At 41.2% G+C, this 26,803-nt stretch overlaps 1 protein-coding gene and 1 long non-coding RNA gene across 6 annotated transcripts in view; both read left to right on the top strand.

The window, feature by feature from the left end:
- Window positions 1-26,803, top strand: part of mwh (multiple wing hairs) — a 169,094-nt gene that overhangs the window by 1,464 nt on the left and 140,827 nt on the right. Inside the window, exons 1-3 of one of the 5 annotated variants that reach the window (XM_086982310.1) lie at window positions 17,123-18,355; window positions 20,248-20,394; window positions 22,318-22,538. In XM_086982310.1, the coding sequence (XP_086838436.1) occupies window positions 22,431-22,538 (108 nt within the window). In that variant the 5' untranslated portion in view covers window positions 17,123-18,355; window positions 20,248-20,394; window positions 22,318-22,430. Of the gene's footprint in view, window positions 1-9,991; window positions 10,154-17,122; window positions 18,356-20,247; window positions 20,395-22,317; window positions 22,539-26,803 lie in introns of those variants that run through there. The other 4 variants (XM_086982309.1, XM_086982307.1, XM_086982308.1 and 1 more) reach the window with 4 other exon arrangements.
- Window positions 22,966-26,803, top strand: part of LOC147756977 (uncharacterized) — a 6,337-nt gene continuing 2,499 nt past the window's right edge. The window contains exons 1-2 of the long non-coding RNA XR_015322825.1: window positions 22,966-23,098; window positions 26,327-26,664. This is a non-coding gene — a long non-coding RNA (uncharacterized LOC147756977). The remainder of the gene's footprint in view (window positions 23,099-26,326; window positions 26,665-26,803) is intronic.

Here is a 26,803-nt window from a genome sequence, read left to right as displayed (position 1 = left end):
TAGTTTTTTTCCTGCTTACCTTTGAATACATTTACGACGAGGGAATTATGGCTAAAATGGTTATGATTTCAATGAAGCTATTTGACGTAACCTGTCGTGCGCGTCCGAAGAGGCAAGAGGTACTCTAATTGACCAAGACAAGGAAAAAATGATGCCACTATATCGTTGACAAGCTGAGACTTCAGGCGATATCGGCTCGTTTGGAAATGCTACCCGATCTTCTTAGATCGCGTATACATATCTTTCCTTGCTGAGACGCGCGTGCCCAGCTGTCATGGCGCCTATGGCTAGAATCGATGGCTACGTTAGGGTAACTGTTTACATAGACACATTATGCAATGAGCGTCCTACGACGACTCTGTCAACGTGCGAAAAGAATCGACGGATGCGGGAAATGTAGCTATCCAAATGTTATGGCTATGTTATTCCACAGGTTTAGAAATTTCGGATATTCTAGAGATACAGGCGTATGTTTTACACAAATAGGCAATCGGCGACATCTTTGGATTTTTTGTCATCACAAGTGACAATCGATAAGTAGATATCGATCACCCTTTCAACGTGCCCTAAGATATTGAGCGAATTAAATTTTGTACAGGGCGCATACGATTTTGTCGCAAATACCGCCGACGATATATAGGGGTCTGTTGAATGAAGAATCTTAATAAATATCACCTAATATTTTTATAATATACGAAAAAATTCTACTGGGAAAGGAAACGCTTTAAATTCAATACGGTCGTAATTGATTATGACGAAATATAGATTTATACCGTGTTAAGTTAAAGAGGATTCGTTCAAACAAACCTTTCTCATGGTAAACGACGCTCACTGTCACTGTCACTATTGTTAACGCAATCTCGAGACCAGTCACATTTATATATCACATTTGCTCAACGAACGCCAAGTCTGCGCGCGTAAAACATCAACTCAGATAAACGCCATTTTTTTTTTCGAAATACCGCCTGGCGAATGAGATTTTTTTCGTGTCACTTCGAAGCCAAAGTTGTCACGATCGTCCACCACCGCTGTATACATCGATACGCCACAACGTTCCTAGTAGTTTTTTTTTATTAATTATTCCGTTTCGATTACTCAGTTAAACTGGCTTAAATACTTCATTACATGCCTTAGTTATACTGTGCTAGGGTGTTTCATGCTTGTTTGTCAATTATGGGCGCCGATTGGCCTTTAGCAGATAAAACGCTAGCTATCATTGACTCGTTAGTATGATGCTGTCAAGCCAAAGATGCCCGCAAGTCCCATGTAAGCGTTAGTTCCCTTCAAGAATAAAACACATACAGCAATCCAATTGTTTCAGTGCGTTTCGCAGCAAATCTAAATTTGTACCATGAAAACAAAAAACAGTCTTCCCAACTATTGCCGTACTCGCCCAAAAATGTCATTTTGTTTCCAGGATGAAATTTTGTATTTTCCCATATATATCCCTATATAAGCCCAGCCTACACGCACATATATGTATAGTGATTTCCCGAAAACATACAACGCCTCATCTCAGAGCTTTTCCTGCTTATATACACTGCATAGTGCATGAGTATCATATGCTTGAATTACCAACATTTGCTGAAGTATATCACCTAGTTACGGCATCGCCGGTCACAGACATTAGCGAAACGTCTGACAGTGCGTTTATTGCTATTCGGGTAGAGGCGAAAACAAAGGACACTTTCGTTGAGGCACTTGCCTCTTACGAAAGCTCACCCCTGCTTTGAAGTAGTCGACTATCGGCTTCTATTTATGTGACTGCGCTTATTGGCCCTTCGAAAGTTAGCTTCGTTTGTCGTACGAAAGAAAGTCAGCCAGTAATAGGAGTGTCGTTGCTAATTGATCATTTTCTCAGTAGCCTCAACCGGAATCGTTGAAATTAATCACCGACGTTTGAAAGCTATGTACTTAGATATCGATATAACCGAAATTTAGCCGAATCGAACCTAGAAATAGAACAAGTGCCTAATTTTCCATTTACTTGAGGGGTAACCGATTAAATAATCCGTATTACGGAAAGTGGCTGCAGCAAAGAAACTAAAAGTCTATTTAATCTCAGGTAGTAATGGGGTCTGGCGCTCACGGCTGAAATGCTAAAATCAGCCTTTGATTAAACACAACAATTGTCCTTATTATTATCATCACTAGGCTAACGATGTGTTCAATTTATACGTCGCTGAATTGTCGCTTTTACTTTGTACACATGGTAGCTTAGCGTCTGCGACTATATCAGGAAAAATCTCATCGAGAATAGTTTATGGGAGCCACCTCTGGCGAGAACCGCGAGCGTGTTTGCATCGTTTCTAACTGAGCGATTTACTCGCGACGCCCGATCAGAAGATCAGATTCATCCGGCCTTTTTCACGGTTACAGAACATTTTTAGTGGAGATGCAAATCTATTTTCCATAACGAAAAACTGAAGAAGGTTCCCTCGTAACGAAAAAAACGTATCGCTGAAACCTAATGTACTCTCTTTTTCTTTAAATGCAGTAGCAGAAGTTACGGATTAAAGACCTCTTATAACATTATTGTTAGCCGAAAAAGGCGTTCGCCGCTAACGAAACAATAGCTTTTGACCAACGTAATGCCACCAACAAATATCGAGGAACAGATTTCTCGGCATCTTGACAAATGTTTTAAACAGTCGGGGACTGGAGTCCAAAGTGCAAAACACGTTTGATCTGCAAAAGCTAAGTAAACTTCTACTATAAGTTCCATCGTTTTCGTTCTAATTAACAGTCAGGTATTCCAATTTTTACTGGGTAGATTATGGTGATTTATTTCTTAAAGAATCGAGCCAGCAGGATCCATGAGCTCGATCAAAAGTCACTGCTTCAACTGCTGCCAACGGCACATCGGCATTACACACTTCCTGTGAATAAAGGAAGCCATATTTTTTTTAATGGGTCCTAATCAATTGGACCTTTGATGTGTGAAAAAAAAAACGTTTTTACATTTTACGTAACGTCCGGCAGTACCCGAAGTAAAACTCGAAATATTGATTTATATGAAATTCTAGTTTGTCGGGAATTAGAAAATAAACTCGGTTTAATAATCGGGTTCCCGTATCCCAATCCATACGTAATGAATCTATTTATATAATTATATTATAAACGACTAAGTCACGATGTGGTTTGTGACTACGACAAATTCGTATGGGATGCGCAAGTATTCGATGTCCGTCGTTCAATTCTACTAGGAAAGTTTCATTAAGCGGTAGTGAACCTTTTCTTCTTTTGTCTTACATTAACTCAGCAATCATATATAATATCTGTCATAACAAAAATACAATAGGAGTTGTGATAATATCAATGGTTTGCCATTGATACATCGCTAACGTGTGTGTCACTTGTTCGAGTCTGGAGGGTAACGATCTGCTCAGCCATTTGCTACCTGCCTAATCTCTAACGGGTGGAAAGCCGCTCATACCGTATAGATCTTTGTTAACAAGACAGCCGACAAGTGGACGTATCAACGGTAACGTTTAGCTAACGTTGTTACGGCCGTTGTTCTAATACATCGTGAAATGTATAATGGCGCTCCAGTTTAAAGCTAAGTACGGCGCATTCTGTTGTCGTCTCTACCGACGTTACGATTCTATATCTAGGTAACATTACTAGCTGTCTTTTCTAATAGAACTAACACGCTTTTGGCCATTTGTGCAAAATATGGCCTTAACTCTCTGGCCAAGTATCGAACGTTTATTCGTCCTTCTACGCAGATCGGGAACAATGAACACCCCGCAGGCAGCGAATACGTAACCGATGCCCACTTCCCATAAGAAAACCCTTTATACTCATTCATAACATTACTGCTTCTTGCAAGTATAGGGCAAACAATTGCAAACGATACGATTCGTGACGCCACTCACGCTTGTGGTGGTGTCGCTCGTTCGCATTTACGACGGTGCTTGGAAACGGTGACGGAGGGTCTGAGAAGCTGTAAGAGGCAAAGTGGAGAAGCTGCAGAATGAAATGGAAAAGGTGAAACGTCAATGCAGAGGAAAGGGCAGGAGAAAACGGAGGCGAACAAAAGCAATGAGAACGGAGGAAGGAGGGATCGACTACCGCTTAGACCCATTTGCACTGTTCCCTCCTTCGTCAAATAACGACACACAAGCGAACTTCGGAGACAGCGTACACAGGAATTCATAGAACGCTTGGAAAAACTACTAATTAGGTGCGACATGAACGTGCACAAACGGTGCGCGGTCATCGACACCGGGCAAACGTCAGCTGACGTGCGTAAAATCAGTAGCACTTTACTAGTTACGCGTGCTGTGACGCGAAATTGCGAAGTGAATGAACAACATGATTCGGGCTGGCTTTCCCTCTTCTTCCTATAAAATCATCACATTCGGAACGCTTTGGCCTGCTACCACATAAAGTTTAAAGAGAACTGAAAACGTTAACGTAAGACGAAAAAACTTAATATCCCGTAAGCAGTCAGGTATAAAAAAAAGATTAGGTTTTTATCATCTAAACAAGATGACACATGGCAGGTTGACGAAAATGGGACGCTTCGCCGAGTACATACATAGTGAGTGATTGATTTTGTTTCCAATAAATATGCGACGAAGAAGCTGTCTTAGTAGGCATATATATACAATAATTAGCTTATAGTACGTGTCCGCTTGAGAGACATGTCAGGATCGGCTCGAATAGTTGACGAAAAATTAATATAACCAATTTACATGCTACCCATGTGCAAGTAAACACTTGCCGGCCTCACATATGTTTGTTATTTTCAGTTATATATATATATATATATAACGTTTGCTTCATTCTATTTTCACTAAAACCAGAAAGGCGTGGGTATGAATCGGTCTCGTCGAGCGCCAAACACGAATTAAGGGTCACTTCGTCATTGGAACAAATAGATGACAAGTATCCCCGTGCTTTTTGTCCACCTATTTTTCCTCCTATGTAACTTTCGTTTGTTTTTTTTCTCATTGTTTTTATCGACTTAGTTATTGTTTATTGATTGGTTATATCAACGGCAAGCAATATGACCAGATTTATTACGCGCATAAACAGCAGCAATAGACTTGAATTTATATACACTCAGGTCTGACATTGTGTACGTATTTTATACAACACAATTGGTTGTTGTTGTTGTAATAGAAATTTGTGGGCATCGAGACGAAATTGCCCCGCTCCTTAGGACCTATATTCGGGCAGATAACTTGACACTTCCTTGCAGATACAGCAATAACTTTCTTACTTTTTTTCTGTTAGAGAGGTTTCTATGCCACGAAAAATATTTTAGCCTCGAAGTTGGCATACGTATCTGCATTTTACTGCTGTCAGATTTTCTCATTATCTTATCATAGGTTGCATACGTTTGGAAATTGTGATTGTTGCGTAGATCAGGATCATGTCTTCGAAAGTTCGGTAACATCTGCTTATATGTGACTATCTTCATGATAGTGCAGTGGTAACTGACTTGACCGTAAGATGAAACGGGAACGACTCGAACCAACAACTTAACCATATTATTACAAACCGAAATCAATACATTTTTAGCGAGCGTAAACGTGAGAGCAGTGCTATTGCTGATTATTCTAAGGGAGACAATGTTTGCTTAAGTGGTGGCCAAATTAGCGTAGTTCAGCAGTTAGGCTTAACATACCTATATGCTTTTGCTAAAGATCCCATTAGTTGCTTTGAGCCATTGAGACGTGTTGCCTTTGACTATCAATGGCCAGTTTGGCAAGCATTTCGCATTTGTCCATTTGTAAAACGACGCAATTTGTAATGAACAGGTCGGTAAATCAGGCAGTCTACGCTGCACTTCTCGCGAACAGCGCGGTCACAAAGAGCGATCGCTTGAACGTTTCGTTGGAGCTTCGACGGTCGTTATTTTTTTTACAAGCGGAAATATGATTCGAAGGACAAACAGTTTGCGAATATCGCTCGCCTCCGACTGATCCAGACTCCGCCGACATTGATCTGAAGGCTCGATCTTGATACAAGACATCTTTAAAGTTCTCGATAGCGCACTGATACGAGAAGCAGCTTCCTCAGTCACAGCTGCCATAGACAAGCTAATCAATCGTATTTAGCGGGCTTATTTATAGATGGCGTGTGGAGCAGCAGTCCTTGTCTTATCTTTATTCTTATATCTTATATACATATGTCTTATATTACAAGAATATCTTGTGAAGCCAAGATACTCTCGAGCATCGTTTCCATCCGCTCGATCCTCTTGTTTTTGCAACTGGAATATAATTAGTCAAAATAACCCCACTCAACAAGTGGCAGCTACACTGTTATTCTGTTGTTCTACTTAAAAGTGTTTTAACTTTTCCTATACGTCGTCTCATTGCAATAGAACTTGAATTGAAAATGCCGCGTGTGATTCTATGCGCTGGCGTGGTGTTCCGTATTGTGGTCAATGGCTTCACCGGACGTCGTGACGACACGGTAGCTCTTAAGCAAACAAAGCCTAAGATAAGAGCGGTTCTGAGGTGCATTGTTAGTAGTTTCGTCTGACCAAGAAACACTCTCCTTGTCGGGATACCCTCAACTTGATCATCGGATTATGGCTATGAATGCAAAATAGTGTAAAATACGTATACATTAACTAAGCGAAGGAGAGACGGCACGCCATAACAAATGGCGAAATAGGATTTTGTCATTCATTATGAAGATGTATTGATCTGCCGATGTCAGATATCGAATGCGTCATGAATGCAGACGTTTCAAGAAAGCCTTAATGACTGTTATTACTAAACGTCTTATCAATAAAATCGATGGAGTGTATATATATATATATATATATTTTTTTTTTTCATATAAATTTGAAACAATAAAATCAGTGTTTAGGCTGCGGACACCAACGGAAATATGACTGCATCAAACAGTCGTTCATGGCAAACGCACGACGATCCTATGCTTATGGACCACCGCAAAGCCAACTTGAAGGTCTGATCGGTCCACAATGACCTGGGTGAGATTTGTTTACTGCCGCATTAGATTTCGAATCCATCCGATCGCTAGGTATCCTGTTATTTCCCCTTCTATATAAGGAGACTTCAATTTCAATATGTTTAAGGTCTATCTAGAGGAGGCAAGACCTATCGGGTTAGGATCAAGTAGAACCTAAAATTGTACAGCGATGCTGCATCCCCTAAAAGTCTTTACTTCGAATTGCTCGGAACCGTATAACAACTACATGGATATGGTTATTAAACTATACATAAAAATCACGAAGCAAACTAACCACTTAATAGGACGATCTCGTCTTTCCCAAAGGTGTATTATTTTTAATACAAACGGAAATCTTACTTAATTAATTTAATTAACTATTAATTATTTAACGGGCTCAATTTCGCTCAATCAATAACTTAGATTTTTCGAGTTTTTAGTACGTGGTCAGCTAACTTCTATCGACTGACCGGTATCGATCTGGCTCGGAATACAACTGAGCTAGTAGTTGTGTATACATAGAATGCAAAAATTGTCACAATTATATTGGTATTGCGTATTATCAAGTGAGACAAGTACAGAATAACCACAACCCCCAAACAATTACAAAGTATGAATAATTACCCATATTAGAATTATCATGTTAGCGTCACAGGCTTCAGTGCCTAGATGATTTTAGAAAATTGTGTATATATTAGTTTTCCCCAATGAAGTGCTGCCATTTTTGGAAGTGCTGCTATTGTTTGGCTTGTTCAATGTCCAGTGGCACGTGTAGGGGGAGAAGCTTCGAAAGTTTCTATAGTTAGAAGATATAGCATGATTTTCATTCTAGCCGGTTTCGTACTATATCATTATAAACCATGAGCGTTTCTTAGACAAACGTCGTTCGCTTTCGCCAATCTACTTCTTGCAAAACGAATATTCATCTCTAAGCTTTGTTGAATAATCTACTTGCTCGTACAAATTGATTAGCGGGAGGTAAATGGCTCCACCTTCAGCGAGCCCGCTTTACGGATCTATACAGACCCAAAGCATAAATGATTCCACATTTTCATGGAAATTCTATACCCTCCCATGGGCCACAGACGACCCTCAGGTGGTAACCCCATGCCATTTGTGTTTCCTCTCTGCCAACGGCTGTCCCGAATAGTAGTATTAAAGTAATTTTTGCCCATTTCTATAATTTCACTGGCCTGGCAGCTTCAAACTGCTTGCAGGCATCTTCGTCCTAGAGTAGTGCTCGAAGCTAGACCACAACATATCGCTTAGATTACCGGGCAAACGCGTTCTTTTTGCTTAGGGCTTGAAGACTCTCGATAATTATTGTACAAACACTCACAGGTGTATCCAACGTTCATCTAATTTGTAGTAGAATGGCTGGTTCAAAGAAACTTGATATACTTGTTTGTTATTGAGTTTATACTTTGAAGTGTACGGTTGAAGTAACGCTGCTAGAACTTATAGTATAAGTACATGCTTTTTCGCAGAGTTAGCCGGGTGCGGCTTTTCCCAGTTGTGTCGATCGTGTTAATTTATCGAATAGGATATGCGTAATACGTATATATATACCTGCGCGCTTGGCTCAACGAAAATGCTGAGCTTTTTTTAAAAATAAACGGCTTAAGTACATTTTACATACGGCTTTAAGGTTTCCGTAGAGAATATACGCGTGTCACGTCAATAGGACGCTTTGTTTACGCACAAAACCTAACAAGACAATTAGAATAAAAAGCGAGAGCCATACGATTTCGGAACCCATATCGAACGGTTCTCTACACGTTCGATTATTTCAAATTTCGGTCCTTACATGGGTCTCGATTTCGGAGTGAGGAATAGCGTTGGTCATGCTGCCCGCTCTGTATTATGTCACTATACAAATGATGTTCGAAGATTTCTCATTCTGTTAGTTAGCGTAATCTCTAGTGGGTGGGTTATATTCTGTGCTCTAAAACGGTGCAGCAAACCTGACATAAGAGGTTCCGGTGACCTATTCACCATAATTAAAATTCAGCCCTGGAAATCGAGGCACTCATTTGCTATAGGATTGCGAGGAAACTCCGAGCGAGAAAAAAAATCTTCGACTTTCGGACGGTGGAGCTTTTGTTTGTCGTTTGATTTGTTGGCGTGGAATATAATATACGTCAGGCATTTTCATGTAGAATAGCCTTTTCAATCCATATTCAGTTAATATTCATTAATCAACTATACACAGCCACATTTAGTTTTATCCTAGAGCTCCAATAAATTCTCAAACAGTACCTAAAGTACTTCAGTTGAGCTTTAGCGAGTATTCAAGTACGTTGGCTGTTTAGAAAAAGGCACGGCCTCAACGTTCAGCAGGACCTTTGGCAGGCTCATTGGGCGGGTATATCTAGGAATGCCAGTGGCTTGTCATAGAATTGATCATGAACTTGTGCAAGCGAACTTCGAATCGTTGCTAACGCCAGGAGGGTAATTCGCCTGAAGGGCACTCCACATTTAATTCATGTCAGGATCTCTCAACGATCTTCGATTGCTACGCTCACCTTAAAGCACGATAATAACTTATGTAGCTGAAAGTTCAACCTTTATAGGAATTCTGCTACAGTTTGGTAATCGCTTCATGACACCCTTCGGTTGACTCAAATACTACGTGTCATTGGACCTCTTCAAAGGTACAGTTGCATGAATACTCGTAATAGATTTATGGTATGCAACCTGTACCGAGGCTTCAAAACGTACACATTTTTTTTAAAAACAAATTAACTGTTGTAATTCAGTCAATTTTCCATCTGCTCACAATAAAATTGATTTTTTTTTATGTGTACAATGAAAGCTCATTCGCCGATCGATTACATTTTTTCTTACAGGACTGCCTAAGGAAAATTGGTCATAAAAATAACTTAGCTGAGCAAATCACCGGGCCAAGTATAATCATCATAATAATGATATTGTAAGCTTATCGTTCAATACAATGTTCATTACTAATGACGATTACAAGCAACAGCAGTTGTGCGGCACTCATTTCAATATGTGTTTGTGTTTGTGCATTTTTGCTTGTCTTGTTATCTACTAGCTTACATACACGGTTTTATGGACAGGGTGCTAAGGACAAAGTATGGACTAATCGTTCACTTGAAGCTGCCAACAACGTCCCTTTTGTCGAATTTCATCTGTCTTTATCGCCAGGAGTCAATAACAGCAAAAACTCACTCCTGATTTAATAGCAAAATCAAAGGTGGGTCGCGGACCATTTCGTCTTTTTTACTTAGCAGAAAAACGGTTCTTCAATCTATTGACAGCGATAGCATACATCGCGTGTGATCTTCCCTAGAAAATATCCCAATCGAAACTGGACAGTATGGTCGGCCGAGCATTATCCAAAAACAAAAAAATAGACGCTTATCTATCGCCCGAGTTGACTATACCGTCAAAGTAAAGAAATACATAACTAATCCGCTGTGTGCCATCTGCACATATGCGGGCTTGATTTGACGCGTCGATGGACTAGCGCGCCCACAGTTCATGCACACACGGACGTACGACGCGCTATTATTGTTTGTCGTCTCAGTGATCCGGCGTACTCCAATTCGTTCTGAGGAAAGGCTCATCAATGTTGACTGTCCATTAGCTGATGGCGGTGACGGCAGCGCGGTGTTTTCGGTGCACAGTTAACCAGATGATGACGCCACTCTTCCACGCCACGATGTCACTTCTTGACTGTTAGCAAGGATAGCCGTGAAGGTAATTTTTTACTTTAGCGCGGCCGCCTGAGTTCGCCTATATTATAGCAGTTCAAGCTGCCCTCTTCAGAATGTGCTAGATGAGCATTACTTATATCGCAATGCCTGGTGTAGCAGCAAGCACAAGTCGGAAACAGCAGTGACAAGTAATCAATAATTGGCCAGCTTTATGACCAGGCACACTTTTTCCTTTGGTGGCTAGGCGTCCGGCTAGTAAGTATACCGTAAGTGGTAAATGTGCGTGGACTATCTCGATGGACCATTTCTTTTCCCTATGCGATGATTGCGTCACGCAGGATACTTCAGTAATTGTAGATTCTCTGTTGTAGCTTAGGATTGAACTCGGGCACAGATAAACCTCGTTTCTAGCCGTCTGTTTGATGGAATGCCATCAGGAAGAGATTCGTCACTGATGACACTGCTTTCAAAAATGCAAGATCCATGAACAGATTAACTAGGCAATTAAAAATCTACCGCTTTCACCATTGTCAATGGTACTCGACTAAAAGATAGAAAAATCCAGCAGTACTTAGTATTATAGACTCCATAAGTCTAGTTAGGACCTTTCTTGTTCTGAATATGCAAGGACCCTATCTGAGCCAAGGCCAAACGCCGTCGACCGCACACGACGTTGTGATAACAAAATACCGTGTGGCCTGATTAACGTGCGAATGCTAGGAATAACCTGATTAATCGAGCCATTGCATTTCAACTTTATCGAGTTGCTTTCGAAATAATGTCGGTGGCCATCTAACTAAAGTAGCTAAAGATTAGAAGTGAACAAGCGCCGTTTGAAAGTAGGGAAAGATGGTGGGAAGAATCAGTTTCAATGAAGTAAACTCCGCTTCATTTTATGCTTAGTCACCCTAAATATTTTACGGGATCAGCTCTGGCGACGGTATACTACAAAGATGTCAAAAACGTTCAGAAGATCACACAATCGTATAGCATTTGAAGAGATAATACAGTCTATTTATAAAGGCATCATCGGAAGTGTTAATGCGGAGGATGATACACAACTTTGAACACCATGTGGAAAGTTCGCGCGTCCTGCCAACTTCTAATTCCGACGCGTTGCTGCCTAATTTGCACGGAGTACTATACGACTGCATAACCTTATCGAACAGCTAGTATGTCAGCGCGGAGTCTATAAACCTATTCTAAGCCAAAACTCAAAACAGGCCTGCTGCTGCAATATATAGCTTTCTGATTGGTCAAAATGTGTTTTTTTTTCTTTCCATTATAGTATAGAGCAGTTACAGTTATGCAGACCAGACAAGGTCGATGTGATCTATATGGTCTATAGTAGATCAAGGTACGATTCAATCGTGCGCTGTTCGCGAGCTCATTTCTCCAATGTATCTGACCGCTGGCTCGTCTGTCCACCTATAGACATATAGGAAGCATTGAAGGCTAGACAAATTTCCATTTGCAGCTCCATGCGCTGGTATTGATGTTCGATCTCATAGTTTTCCATAGGGTATCATTAGCGGAACATTCATAAGAAGAAGGCGAAACTGTCATACGGAAGCAAAAACAGCGAATTATCTGTGCGAAATTAGTAATTGTATTTCGGTATCTGCTCTCGTCGTTTTTTTTACCCATCCTCCTGGCCGTTAAGTTGTGGAATACAGGCGATGTTGCTATTGGCTATAGGGAGCGACAGAAAAGCTAAGAAGTCTTGCGTTTAGGCGGTAGTGAAAAGGCGGCGCGAGAGCCGTCGTTCCAGTGCACGCTTGCGTACTGTAAGAAGTATTTCTAGTTAATAACGCCCCAAGTTAATAACGCCCCAAAAAATACTACCGACACATTGTTAGCGAATGACATTACAAACAAGCAAAAAAGAATTAAACTAGAACAACGTAAATATACAGCAAAAAAAAAACTGCCAGGCGTCTATTTATTCCCAGTATATAGTATTTGTACAACAGTTCAGCGGAGCTTTTTCTCGTTAAGAAATCAGAGGCCTATTAAAAAAGAAAAAAAAAAACTGCATCGGTAGCTGCTGGTTTCATCACATAAATGTGGTTGTTAGAAAAAAAAAAGCAAATGGACGTCCTTATCGGTGGGGCTAAAAAAAAAAAGGCCTAAAAAAGTTTTGTATAGTCAACCCTTCGGCTCCAATAGTCTTACGCTCAGTGTTTGTCGCAGTAGACATGCAGAATATGTTTTACGGACTAGGATCCGATCGCTGCTTAGGTTTGAAGCATGATTTCTTGATAGATGTTTTATAGAATATCTTGTGTCACTCGGGTAACTATCGAATAAAACGTTTTGTGGGAGATATAGGAAACATGTCTGGGATAATGCTCAACAGTTTAGTTAGACTCGAAACATATATGTACTAGCAAGGTGCCGTCTCTCTGTGTGGAAGGACCCAGGAGAGCAGTGGGAGTCATGATTCCCCTACACTGTTTTTACAGACTACATGAAATAGTATTCATAGTAATTTGCACAGGTTATACTGTATGTGCATACATTACGCTAGCACAGTATTGAAATGTAATTTTACCGAGTTGGTACCAAACGACGTTCTAGTTTACTGTTTGTACATATAGCAGCAGAGCTGTCTAAAGAAACGAACGAAACGCATGTAGGATGATGGACTACAAAAAGATTGACCAGGTTTTACAATGAGTGGGTTGTCTACGTTTGTTTATATACTGCCTACAGCGATTTATCTAATCTAAAATAATCATCATCTTGTAGAAACCTGAGTGTTTTTTTTATGTTTTTTGTATCTTTGCTTTCCATTTATCAGTCTATTATACTGCACAATGAAACCGTTTAACCCGTGTAAATAACCCATGTTATTTGCTAGACACTTTATTTTTAAAGTTGTCAAGCTCATGTCAGCTTATATTTGACAGCTTGAATCATATGATTTCAGTTCAGCGTGAGACCAGCATTCGACCTTGATCTTACCATCGTACTGTTTATGATGGGGTGGAACCTTGTTGGTTCGCTGAAACATCGCCGGACACGCACGAAGGATTTGCGTGAAACCAGGCCTAAGCCTACTTTGGTTAGAATTGAGAAAATCAATTTTTATTTTTTCTTATGAGGGATAAATACTTGAGCTAGTAGATCTTGTCTTTGTGGTTTCCATGATAGCAACATATATTGAAATTTACCTGGGCACTTTTGAGTGGAACAATTATTTTAACCGGCTTTTGTAGCGGTTACGTTGCAAATTTTCATCTTTTTACGAGCAGCGTTCCAGGACTTCGTATCTACAGCATTGGCTCCTCTTGTTCATCACCACTGATCGCGAACTGGAGATATCCTACTAAGTGTGGCAAAGCAGATTCGTCCACAAATTGTTTTTATTACATGTATATATAGAACGTAAGCATACCGAGATGTAACGCCTTTTTATATACACGGATGATATGCTAGTGGTCATCATTCAGCCGGAGGTAATGTGAGGTCATTTGTGACAATGGGAGAAAGCAACCAAACGAATGTGCTAATCGTTATATTTACTACAGGAAAAATAGAAGAAAGTATTTTTCAATTTCCCTGCTCTCGATTGATTGAACGCTATAACCGTGGATATTTTTTGGCAAACGTACACCTGACTAGCATTAACAATGGCATTCAAACCACTTCAAAGTGATCTGACTGTTCGAGGTCACCGGTTGACTTGCTGTAAAACGTTGTGGTCATACTGTACGTGGCTGCGAACCATTTTGGTAGATCCTTTTGTAACAAACATGAGTTTTCTGCCTCGCATGCACGTGCACGGGCACCCACGCAGATATCGTGTATGAACGTTCATCTTCTTCAATTTCCAGTTTCGTACGACCTTGCGTCGATATTGCTTTTTTATATATCGATATCAATGGATCTGTTCGTCATTTCTGGCCAATCTTTTAGCTTTGCTCTTATTGCATTTCTGTTGTCAGTCATTCAAAAATAAGTTTTAATTATACGCCGCACACTTCGGATCACTCCAAGGTGCCTTATTGCTCTTGACGTTCTATCGAAGTTTAGTGCTCTGTTTATATTTTAAAATGTAACGGCATGAAATGCTTTCCGCCTGCCTGTCTGAGCGGCAGTAGCTATAAATTTTGAACGCTGCATGAGAAGAGGACCAAGGCTTTCGGACACATTAGGTCAGAATCATAATACGCGTATCGTACCGGGACGGTTGGCTTTTACACGCGAATTAAGGAAAGCTCTGATGCTTACAGCAAGTAAATCCGATCGGAAATTAGACAGATCGTAATGAACTCGAAGCCCCGGAATCGGGAAAAGTGCAATAGAACTTCTTGTGGCAAGTTTAAAATAATGCCCAATATTGTAACAAGCTGTGCTGTTTACTTTTCTTAAGCCCATGTATTAAATGTCGGTACCAAAAAGCTGTTTTGATGCTTAATAAGGCATATGATTGTCGACTATGATCTTACTTCTGAGTTAAGCAATCCATGGGGCTACCAGGCGGTAGTTATTTACTGAGGATTCAAAAACTGGCACGATTAGAAAAACATCGGGAACAGATGACAAACACGTCGGACTTGGGGGCTGTATCCATGTGAAGACTACCTTGCGAGGTTGTTATATTTAGGAAAACCTGTGGATTGAATCGTTTAATAGAGACTACTCTTCTGGCCGTTTCGTCCAATTCAGGCGCCCTTGCTCTTTCCGCCGCATATTTCGTCGTGATACGTTGGCTCCTGCTATTGCGCTATGGCCTGAAGTAGCATTTACAATTGAACATATGCATTAGGTTGCTGCTTACCTCATCGCATCTTACCTCATCGGTGACTTCGTTGCGAACTCGCAACAAACTATTTACTTCGGTTTAAAACTATATTAAAATAGTGAATGCTAATATCGTAGTTCCGTCTTCGTTTTATACGCTGATTTTACCATGTGTGTATTGCTTTTTCGCCAATTATCTACATATATCTATCTTTCCCTTATCTATTTACATATCTTTCGCCGTTAATATGCGTAGCTTTTTCAATGATTATTGACCTTGTTTTCCCTGACCAATAGCGCCGTCATAGCCGCACATCCAAAAAATTTCGTTTCATGTTAGCGTCTGACCGATTGAACGGCTGCATGATGTCACAGCATCGACATCGTTTGATAGATCTATCTGTCGATTTGATGTCGGCAAGAAGAAGGACAAAAACTACTTCCCCTTCACGTTTCGCTCTGACCAGTTATTGGTGATCATTATTAGGAATCAGAAAACCTTCCAACAAATTGGTACTTTCTTCGTCCGTGGTCGAGTGTCGCAGCGGAGGTTGCATCGGTATCAGCGATGGCAGGAGCAACTGTGCCTGCGTCGACAGAGATCATCCTTCGGGCAGGACAGAGCTTTTTTCTTCGATCTTCCTGCTGTCTGAGATTTGTCGTTCGTCGTTTATATAATCTCGTTGTTATCCTGGTGGTAATGTCAGTATAGTCGTTGACGGTAAGTTGGCCTGACGCCAGCGAGCATCTTCAGCAGCTTCGGCAAGTACCGACAGCCGAGATGCGGTGGACATGTATTTAGCGATCTAGGGCAATAGCAAGCGTATTGTTACCTGTATTTGCCTCTCCTGATTTGAACCTCATGGAGCACGCAGCAACAGCATTATTTACAAAAATTGGGCTCAAAAAAAAAAAAGCTCAGTTAACTCACTGAAGGAAAAAAGAGAAAGCACGGGCAGGCCAATGAACAGACGACGTTTATGGCGGCCGTCGCAGCGGACCAACTCGAGCGCTCCACCGTCGTTGTCACGTTCTCATGTTGAGTTCGGTGAGGGATTTAAGTTGCAGTCAGTTTTGATCAGGTTGATGCTGTTGACAATTATATAAAGCATGATAATGCGATATCTCCAGCAGCAGCTGTGATGGCGCTAGCAACCAGTCCGCAGACAGGCCCATCAGGTTGTTGCGGCGATTTAGTAGGTTGAAATCGATAAAATACCTGTATCGTAGTAACTTATAATAACGTATAGCGAGACTCATTCGAGTCTCGCTATACGTTATAAGTTCGAAATGGACGATATAAACAAGAAAAAAAGCCGTATCGTTGTTTAGTCATTCGAATGAAGGAGGTGCTTTACGTAACTTATTTTTTTGGCAATGGTCGTGAGCAGGACTGACAGTCTTAGAGAGACGACACGGGTGGGTTGAGGTGAGTAAATACTAGACCCGCTACGTTCTACATCGATAAGTTAATGAGGCTGTGAGTAAATACACAGCTGAATGGGGTAGCGTGGTTACAACGTGGGTACGATGAACTATACGGCCCCAGGTTCAAATCTCGTAGGCTGCACCAATTATTGAATCTATACGATCTTAAATTCGTAAGCGGATCAACCACCATTATTATTAGACATGTGACCGATGCAATTCTGCGTAACCCATCATTCGTGGCTAACCTGAATAGAACCAATCTAAAGTAAATACAACAATTTGTCTTAGGCAGATTTGGTTTTCTGTTGACGACTTGTGTTCGTGTCCTTCTCCTTTTTTTAGCCAGCTATATCCTATCGTTCGGATCCCATAGCGAACTGGATACTTCGGTGAAGATCCAGCCATTTTCGGTTATATGCCCGCGTTATCTGGCAAGAAATCTTCCGGCTTTGATGACAACAATCGAGATCGTTGTCATTTAGTTAAACAATTGTACTTTCTATTAGTCGTATCGAATATTCTAAAAGCATTTCAGCTGCACGTGGATGACAGCAACGATCGATTTGCTACTGCACGCTGCGGCCTTTGTTATATTTAGAGAAGACTGGAAGATCAATAAATGCTGTTGGGCATCGCCGGTGATTATGACGATAGGAAACTTCGCGTAGTTATAGATGCATCTCTCTCCAATTTTCAGAATCATCAAAGGACTACTTTGAAACTTACGTGGTTTCATACAACAACTCCCCATCGTTAGCTTTAATCCTCAGTTTTAATCGATTTGTGACAGGCAACGTCACAGGGTATTTGTTGTTTATGTGCGATAAATGTATGGATAACATAGTAGTGTGTTTTAATAAAGATATTAGGAAAATTAATCGGACAAACGCTATTAGATGCGTTATTAAAAAATAGTCGGCACTGCCACATGCTGATATGAAACATATACAATATTGATTGTAACAATCTTGCCAAAATTTCTTTCGCCTGATGTTTGTATTGGTTCGTCGCATACTCTCTAGCCGCTTGTGAAGCATCTAGCATTCTTTATCATTTGTCTGCGTACTGCTCGCCGATCGGTGGCCATTTTCAATCACCATCACCGTTCGCATCATCGTAATGATACTCTTACCCTTTTCTACCTTTCTCTGGCTGCTTTCCGTCGCCTGTTCCCGCTTTCCTACCAAATGTTTGTGTTATTCACGTAAGTGTACCGGCTTGTCTGTCGGTCTGCAAATGTCCATGTCGGACCCGCTCTACGTCACGAGAACCCCTCGCCCGAGCGTCACAGCGGTCATCGCCGCCGCCCTGTTGGCCCCCTCTGACGCCTGCCTGGTGCGGGCACGCTGGAAGCCGCCGCTGCCGGTGGTGGTTCTATGGTCGCCGCTGATGACGCTCTGGTAAGCTTCGCGCTAGTGACTAGCAGCGCGCTTCAGTCGCGCGCAGTCCCTGAAGGAAGGAGCTTCACGACGCTGTGGATATCGACCGCTAACAACACGAGTAGTACGGCCAGCAAGTGAACAGTCTTTCGGATACTACAGCGACAGATAGACAGACTTGTGCGTGATGCTATCCTATTCGTTATCTCTAATAATGATAATAAGTAGTGGAAGCCAGTAGCTACCTACCAATCAGTAGTGTAAGATGTATACATAAAATATATGAATATAATGATATTTAACCTGCGTGACAAGACGGGCGTATCCGTCGTGCCGTGCGTGCGAAGTACGCTACGTGGTTAACTTCAGTGCTTGTCTACACGTACGGATACGGTGTCTCGTCTCTTACGTTATGGATAATAATATGGTTGTGATTCTTGTGGTAATCGCTGCTATGTCTCAATTGACAGCTTTAGAGTTACGTCTTCCTTTTTACACTTTGTTACGCGATAGACATGCGCTTTTTGCAGGGTTCCTACGAGGATATCTGTATGCGCGAGCAACACGTTTCAACAAATTCCATCTTGTAACTGCAGCTTAAAATGCGTACTCGCGGTCGTATTCTTTTATCTGATGAAATAATATCCTTTTATCTGAATGAACTGTAGGAAAAGAAAAGCAAACTAATTTATAATGGCGGACCACATAGATTTCGAGCAGTTTGGTCAGTTAGTGCGGTCGGTGTGGATAGTGTCAGCGTTTGACTACTTCAAAATATCCAGATCAAACTCGATTAAATCACAAGGGCACTGGTTAAGGGACTTTGTTTTATATCGGAAAGTTCATATGGCTGCAGCGACGGACAAAAGAACTAATCAGATTGGCCAGCCACATCTGATTCAGCTCCTTCACTTGTTTATGGAACACAGAAACAGCTGTGAAGATGCTGTTGTAAGATGGCTCTTCAGCCTACGATCGTATAGATCGTTTTTCTTTCAGTCTTAAATCGCTTTATTATGACGCGCCTAGAATGAGCTTAAATGGAATCTTCAGCTATATAGGGTAGGATGTACTGATATTTCTTAAGCATATGGTTAGCTATGCTTGCCACACAAACTCTCATGAACAAACATGAAGCTTCTATTCGTATGAAGTCCATTGAAGGCCATTTTAACCACCGCTTTAACTTTTTGAATCAATAACTAACTGTAAAATCTGTAATCGATTTCTATGACAACTAAGTTGAACTGACAGTAAGCATACTGCAAAATATAAGTGTAGGTTAGAGGAAACCTACTTAATTTCCTAGCAGGTGTAACTTGTCAAAAAAAAAATTAAAGACTTTTCACGCCTATCATACTCCATTCTAAATAGCAAAGGGGTTGGATCCAGTGATGATCTTGATGGATTCAAACCGTGAATTGATGATCTTGCTTAGTTTATATCGTGTAGTGGTGGCGATAAGTCGTCGGCGTCATCGCTCCCGCCATAACCGTACCATGGCTAGGGTTGAGCACGATTTGGGACTTTTTTTTTGTTCCCGTTAACTAGCGTTTTTGTTACCGCAGTTGTTATTTGTGCTCCTGCGGCGGTAGCGGACGCTGTACCCGTTGCCGTAATGTCTGCCTACGTAGATAGTGCGGCGCCAATCGTGGTGCGCCGTAGGCGTTTTCTTGTCTTCACCGTCAGCAAACATCCCGTCATACTGTAGATTGACTACTGTCGACCCGCATTCGCCAAACAGACAAGCAGACTTCGTCTGAAACCATCTATTTTTGCCGAATTTTTTATCCATATATTTTTCATGTCGCACTCGATACTCGTACAACGTTGTTAGTGCTATTACCACGACAAGAAGCACATCTCGAATACTGTGTATGTACAACGCATTGTCAGAAAAGCACATAAACAACAGGGTAGTTAAATGTGGCCTTTGTGCAGGATCGGCGGCCACATCAGCGACGGTCAGATCATCAGCAGATCAAATCACCAGTATTGATACTAATAATCACCGAAAGACATAGAACATGATAGCAGAAATAGCTGTTAATATTACCGGATCTATATTCTAGTTGCTCGACCTGATGATTCAACTCACACATGTACATGAAGTAAGTCAAGCGGAGCAGTGAAGCCAGCAAAACAAATGGATGCGACTGAAAACATTAAGTGAAGATATTTTTTTACCAACCTCAACAGTAAGAAACACAATAGTCAATGTGAGTTTAGTTTAATCATTTGGGGGCGTCGAGATTTTTACAATAGCTGTTTTTATTATCCCGGCTCTATTATTTTATACGGTAAAACAGAATGACACATTTTGGTTTGGCGTCATACACACATTACGGTATATTTTATATAATATATATATATATATATATATATAGTAGCGCTCGCCTTAATAGAGGAGACCAAACATTGTACCATCTTAACAAGATAGCCTGGGAATGACATTGAATTGATACCTTTATGGACGATTACGAATGTTTACGACAACCTATACAGAAATAGGAACTTTGCAGAAAGACATCTGAAAGTAGACGCCAGCGTTAGCATCGTCGTTAGTGTGTAAAGTAACAACAATCCTACGATTCCCCTCAGACACACGACGATTTTGTGCTGAAAAAGCAGAATCTGTTACAAAAATCTAGGATCCCTCAGTTGATCTTCGGTGTTAATAGCATACACAAATGCTCCTGCTTCCAATTTCTCAAGGCCTCTGGAGTTTTATACCTATATCGTTGAAGCCATAGGTTTAGGTTAATGCAATTTATAACAGGAAAGCTATAGTATTTAATGAAAACACCCGTTAATCCTTCTAAATATTTCATCGGTTCAAAATATAAAGATAGGCTATTTTGTTTCGCGAATACACGGATAACGATCCAAATTCGTATCGATGATCTTTTTAGTTCATTTTATCGATGCTCTATTTGCCGACAACGCTTAAAAATGCCCCTTGCAGTGCGTGCTGCTGATGAACTATCATCACCAGTCTTCCCAGAGGCCAAGACAATTACGGGGAGCGTAGTAATTAGATCGCCATTTTCTCCTCCTTTCGATATCGTTAATCAATTGACTTTCTGTGCGTTGTAACCTTCTGAGCTGAGTGTTTTTACTTGCTCCCCGCTATGTGCGGCTATACGGGCGTAATATGGCGCTCATGCGGCGAGGAAGAAAAACCAAGATCTAATATTCGGAAAAATTCAAACGTCGCTCACCTGAGGCAGATCGAATAGATCTCTAGATAGGAAAAAAAAAAGGCAAAATATATGTACGTTTCTTCTGTATGCGTCTGCATATGAGAGGGGATTACCCTTCAGTTTAGGTTTGATCTTTTTGCCGCAGCGTTCAACATTTTCTCGAGAGGCCGCGGTCTTCCCTGCCTCTCTGGGAGGCGGCCTCTGGCTGTCTAATCATTTGAGCCGTGCCTTCGTGCGTTGTCGTCACCACGCGTGTCATAGGGTTATTCTTAATGCGGTCCGTCTGCGCCACTTCGGCGGTACCCTTCTTGGCTAGCCGCCTTCCTGACTCCGATGCGACATGCGTAGCTGTTCAGGCATCATCTTGGCAGGCTCGATTTTATACCGTCTAAAAAGCAGAATGGGAGAAAGCATATTTATTAAGGCATGAGAACCGGGGGCAAGTCTGTGTCAAGCAACGGTTAGGGGTCCACAAGACGTCGTGCCATCGCCTGCCGAAGTGAACTTGGACAGAGAAAATAAAAACACGGCAGCTAAGAAATAAGGTTGCGTTTTACAGCAAAGTGTTATTTTGTATAGACAGGACAAAATCAGATTTTTAGGATTGTTAAAATCTGCAGTACGTTTTTCATTTGTTGAGTTCGAGCTCACCGAAGGATAAATCGCCTGAAAGAGTCCTGACGCTCGTATGATAATTCTTCGTGTTATTATGTTACAGACTTTTACCTACAGAAACGTTTTCTACTTATGCACTGATTCTACAAACAAGCTTCTATATATATTCTATAGACAAGGCTAATTCCGCTTGTACGTACGTTGATGTACCCAATTTTTTGGTCGAATACTGCGACTGGCTGGACGGAAATCAATCGATGGGCTTAAGTTATCTCTACGTATGATTACGAACAAGAATTTAACTCGACCCAATTTTATTTGCAGTTTCGAAAGTTCTCTCTTGCGCTAACAACGGGACAAAATGCGCCGTTCCTAGGACCCACTGGATGTGATTATGTGATTCAATGTGACGAGTGCACTTTAGGCGATCAGTGCTTATGTTATTCAATGTGTTGTGCTTCTGTGAACATCGATCACTGAACTCTAACGGATATTATATTCCCATTAACAACAAACGAATCAAACCCAGCGGACTCAACGTAAAGGTAAATATCGCTCGTAGAGAGAACTAGCCAAAATAACTTTCTTCTATGATTTTTCCAGACGGAAAAATAGATACATTTATGGCGGTCTAGTTTTACAGTACAATAGATTTTTTTTGTTCTTACTTCTAACGAGTGATGACAGGAGAGATCTTAATTGTCAAATGTTGGCTCAGTCTTGTTCGCGCACGTACAAAAGCTTAGCGGTTGTGCGTACCGTTTCTATCCAGACTAGCAAGAAAGAGTGCCAAAGCTGTGGATAATGGCAGGTCTGCAATCGATTAGCAGACCTTACCAAATTTGAGAACCACACTTTCAATTTCTCGCAACGATTATCCTAACAAGTCTCATATCATTAATATTAGCGTGGACGAAGTCATTTTTTTTCTGTAAGTCGGGTGCATCAGTCCATATTTGATGCACTACAGAAGATTTCAGTGAGGTGTTGACGTGAAGTAGCGTAGATACGCAGACGCGATGGGCCCAAACAGAAGCCCATCGGCAGCTTCAAATTTATGGCAAACGAGTAGCATCGACTTGCTAGTGACGGCGACCGACACCGTGTATGGTTTGAAAATTTTTGCTAAATTAAAGAAACATAGGCATTAATCGTTAGATATAACCTTTTTCGTTGAATAATCAAAATTCGAAAGCCATTGTCTACATATACTGCATATATTTGATAACTTGTTTCGTTTTATAGCATAGTACATCGGCTATATACACATTATCGGCGTTATATCATCTGACGATACATCCAGCGTTTGCGCAGTACAAAGGTGTCACAACTACCTATCTGACTCATTGTGCGACGACCGTCTACATATTGAACATTGTTTGAATATCCAGTTATCATATAGCCACATACTAATGTATGACACATATGTCACGTCAGGGCAAAAAAAAAAACAGCTTGATTTACTTTTGTTATTTGTTTAGGTAGAAAGCGCTGTCTTGTTAGCTTAGTTGTTAGTATATTTTCGCGCAAATATTAGAAGCACTCTTGTAGTCTAGATACGTCGTTCTGTGCTGGAGCCGCCCCTCTGATGGAATGTTTCATGGCAATACTGGGAATAAAAACTTGAGAAATACAGAGACTAAGAATCGTATTAGACATACAATTTATACATTACAGATATGTATACATACACACAAAAAAGTATATACAAACATACAATCTAAAAATGTCTACATTTCTGCCATGGAGTGTCATTGGACTTGCACATATAAAGCATATTAGTGGCTAGATGTGATTCTTCTCATAAATGAAAGCTACCAATAAATTATATAGGCAAAAGTGCTCTCTGCAGAACTAAAACCTAAGCTTCGTTCTATCTCAAGCGTGATCCGTTTGTCCCTTGTCGAGTTAGCTGCAGCCTAGCGGGAGCTAAATGAAAGGTTTGATAAACTCATCAGTCTATTTAATAATGAGCCTGCGTGTCCCACGTGCATTGGGGCAACCCGATGAAACGGACATTAGCGACTTGTCAGAAGTTTACGTCATGTTGACGTGCGACAGAAAACTTGTAGTGGTGTGATGAAATTAAACACTTTTCAATTTCGTAATGCTACATGTAGAAACACAAGTTGAAACGTTTAACTTACGGAGTAGAATCTATCACTTGAATTTATTTTTTATAATTTATTTGCATAATCAGATCTGAACATAAGCCATACGAATGTAGTCTTCTATATGCTGCACTCCATTAGCCTGAAGAAACCGATCATTGTATCATAACCAAGCGTGACTAATTACTACCCTCAAAAAAAGAACACAATTCCCTGTCATTGCGGACCAACCGAAGTTTGCATATATATTGATCATCAATTTTAAATAAATAAAATATCAATTTTACAGCTTAATCAACTAACTGAAGTTCAATCTGTATACAAATTATCTTATTATAATTATATTATTATTATTTTTTCTGGAAAATAGCGATAGGTATAGTATCCTGTAATGTCTCCTGCCTGCAATTACACACAAACATACGCACACTCTCGTACTATTGATATTACAGGACGTCCTTTTCGTTTTCCTCCATCCATCCAACAAAAGAACTATTATATTCGGTATGTTTGTTTGTTGAAATATTGCTTTGGTCTGTCATTAGTTCTAGTAGTAGTCGTAGTGTTTGCTACCCCACTATTTTGTATAATTTTTTTTTGCGTATTTTGTATAGTTTTCTTCCTACGCTAACGGACATGCAAAGATGGGCAAACCAGTGGCAGGCAAGATGTCAAATCAAAAATGAAAAAATTGACAAAAAAGTCAAATGTCATGAAACGTTTGGCTGTCGCTCGTCCCAGAATTTTCTATAGATGGGTCGGTTCTTGTAGCCGCCGCGACTGCCGTGTTTTCCGCCGCTTACCGAACGGTTTCTTGCGGACTGATCTCTATTTTCTCATGGTGCTGCAATAGAGCGAATGATTGAAGCGCCTGTCCCCCTCTGTCTGCCTGCTGCCGCTGCTGCTGCTGCTGCTGCTGCTGCTGCTGTTGTAACGGTGGCGGCTCTCAATGGCGGCTGAGCGCAATTCGAAATTGTGTGGTGACTCCGCGTGAGTTTATGCGATTCGATGGTGCCCCGTGGCTGTCGGCTTGCGCCGCGCGCAGAGCCGTGAGCGCCTTTCGAGCCAGCTGAGCCCATCTTGTCATCGCCATTACCAGCGCTCGCAACACCGTCATCCATGTCAGGAGGACCCGTCATAGTTTCCTTGCGGTTCTGACCCTACCGATCGTCGTTGACTTCAGCCGCCACAAAACTTCCAAAGACAAAAAAAGTGTCGAAATTGCAATAGGACGACTGCTTTCCCTTCAAGCCAACGTCAAGACGTAAAATAAGGGCAGACTGAGCAGTGATAAGGGGGAGCCACACTTGAAAGGCAGAGTTTCGATATCGGCTACAGATATATCGGTACCAACACGTGTGCGCTTCTGGCTACTAACTAGCCCCAGGGTGAGATAAGGTACGCAAGGAAGACAAGCGTAATGATCAATACGGAGGTCACATTAATGATAACAGCTTAGCTATGAAACGATCCTTCTTAAACATCCTCTCATTGCTGCTGCTGCTGCTGTATGTTTACTTGAGTAATTTCGTTTGCCCCAACGATATAAAAGCCTAAAACAGAAAAGTCAGAGAAAGCCGAAAAACGGGAAAGGCTATATAATAAAACAAGGCACAGTCCCCTTATCGTGAAACCAATGACTGGGAAAACTGTGACAATAGTCGTCACACTTAAATATATGTGTCGAAAGGCTTAAGCGCGTGTGTGATAATCCAGTGCGTCGTTGTTTTTTCTGTATGTTTTTGGCGGGCAAGAATTATATACGATTGGGAACAACACGTTCGTTTTTCGCTAACCTTTCTATAACAGCTTTACAATAACAGCAATGAACTTCATGTAAATGGGTTCAAAGAACGTCGCATTAAATATTAACTAAACTCTAAAAGTTAGACGCCACATCACGGGGCTAACGGCCGTGCCCCGGTTGCACAGCCGCACATTAGGTGACCTAGCCGAGAGAGACGCTGTGCTGAGCACATAGAAGCCTCACATTAGTGTTCTATGCATTCACAACTAGAAACGATGAATGAGGGAAATTATCGCTTTGTTTTTATGTGATCGTGACACGACGAGTGAACGGTGGTGTTTTGCTTAGACCGTGCGACAAGTATAGCTCACTCTGAACTACGCAATGACGCATCTCGTACAATTAATAGTGCTCTGTCTGAGACAACAGATAAGTTATCAGAATGTGCCTGTTATCTCGGCGGTTTATGTTACAGTTCATGCAAAAGCCGAGTGGCGCATTTATCTCTCATGTGGGCGATAGCTTGCGCGTAACAATTTTACGAGGGAAAATCGGACAGCTTTTGTTAAACACTGATGTGTCCATATCAAGTTTGAGCATTGTCAAAAGGAAAGCGAAACCGTTCCCATGAGGAAGTCTTGTGACGATCCTCTCGGTCCCGCCTGTAAACGCGACAGGGTATGCGGGTAATAAGTATCGACCACGTGGATGAGTGGAACGCGACCACGAGTTTCCCGTTCTGTCCGTTTCGCCATCGTTCGAAATTTCGTTTTGACCTTGACTAACCGTTTGGCCACTGGTCGTGTACGAAAGGTGAGTACCTAAGTTTTCGAACTTTTTCTTCTGTAGGGATGTTATGTTTTGTCTTTAACGGGCCGATCGTATCAGATTTAGTAACTTGCGCAGAAAGCTAGATTCCGACTAGTAGCTCTAAAATCTAGTGGAGATATAT

This window comes from Varroa destructor, unplaced genomic scaffold (genome assembly GCF_002443255.2).
Source record: "Varroa destructor unplaced genomic scaffold, Vdes_3.0 BEIS01000003.1, whole genome shotgun sequence".
Taxonomy (NCBI): Eukaryota; Metazoa; Arthropoda; class Arachnida; order Mesostigmata; family Varroidae; genus Varroa; species Varroa destructor.
The sequence above is the reverse complement of the archived record's forward strand: the minus strand, read 5'-3'. Positions and strand labels throughout refer to the sequence as shown.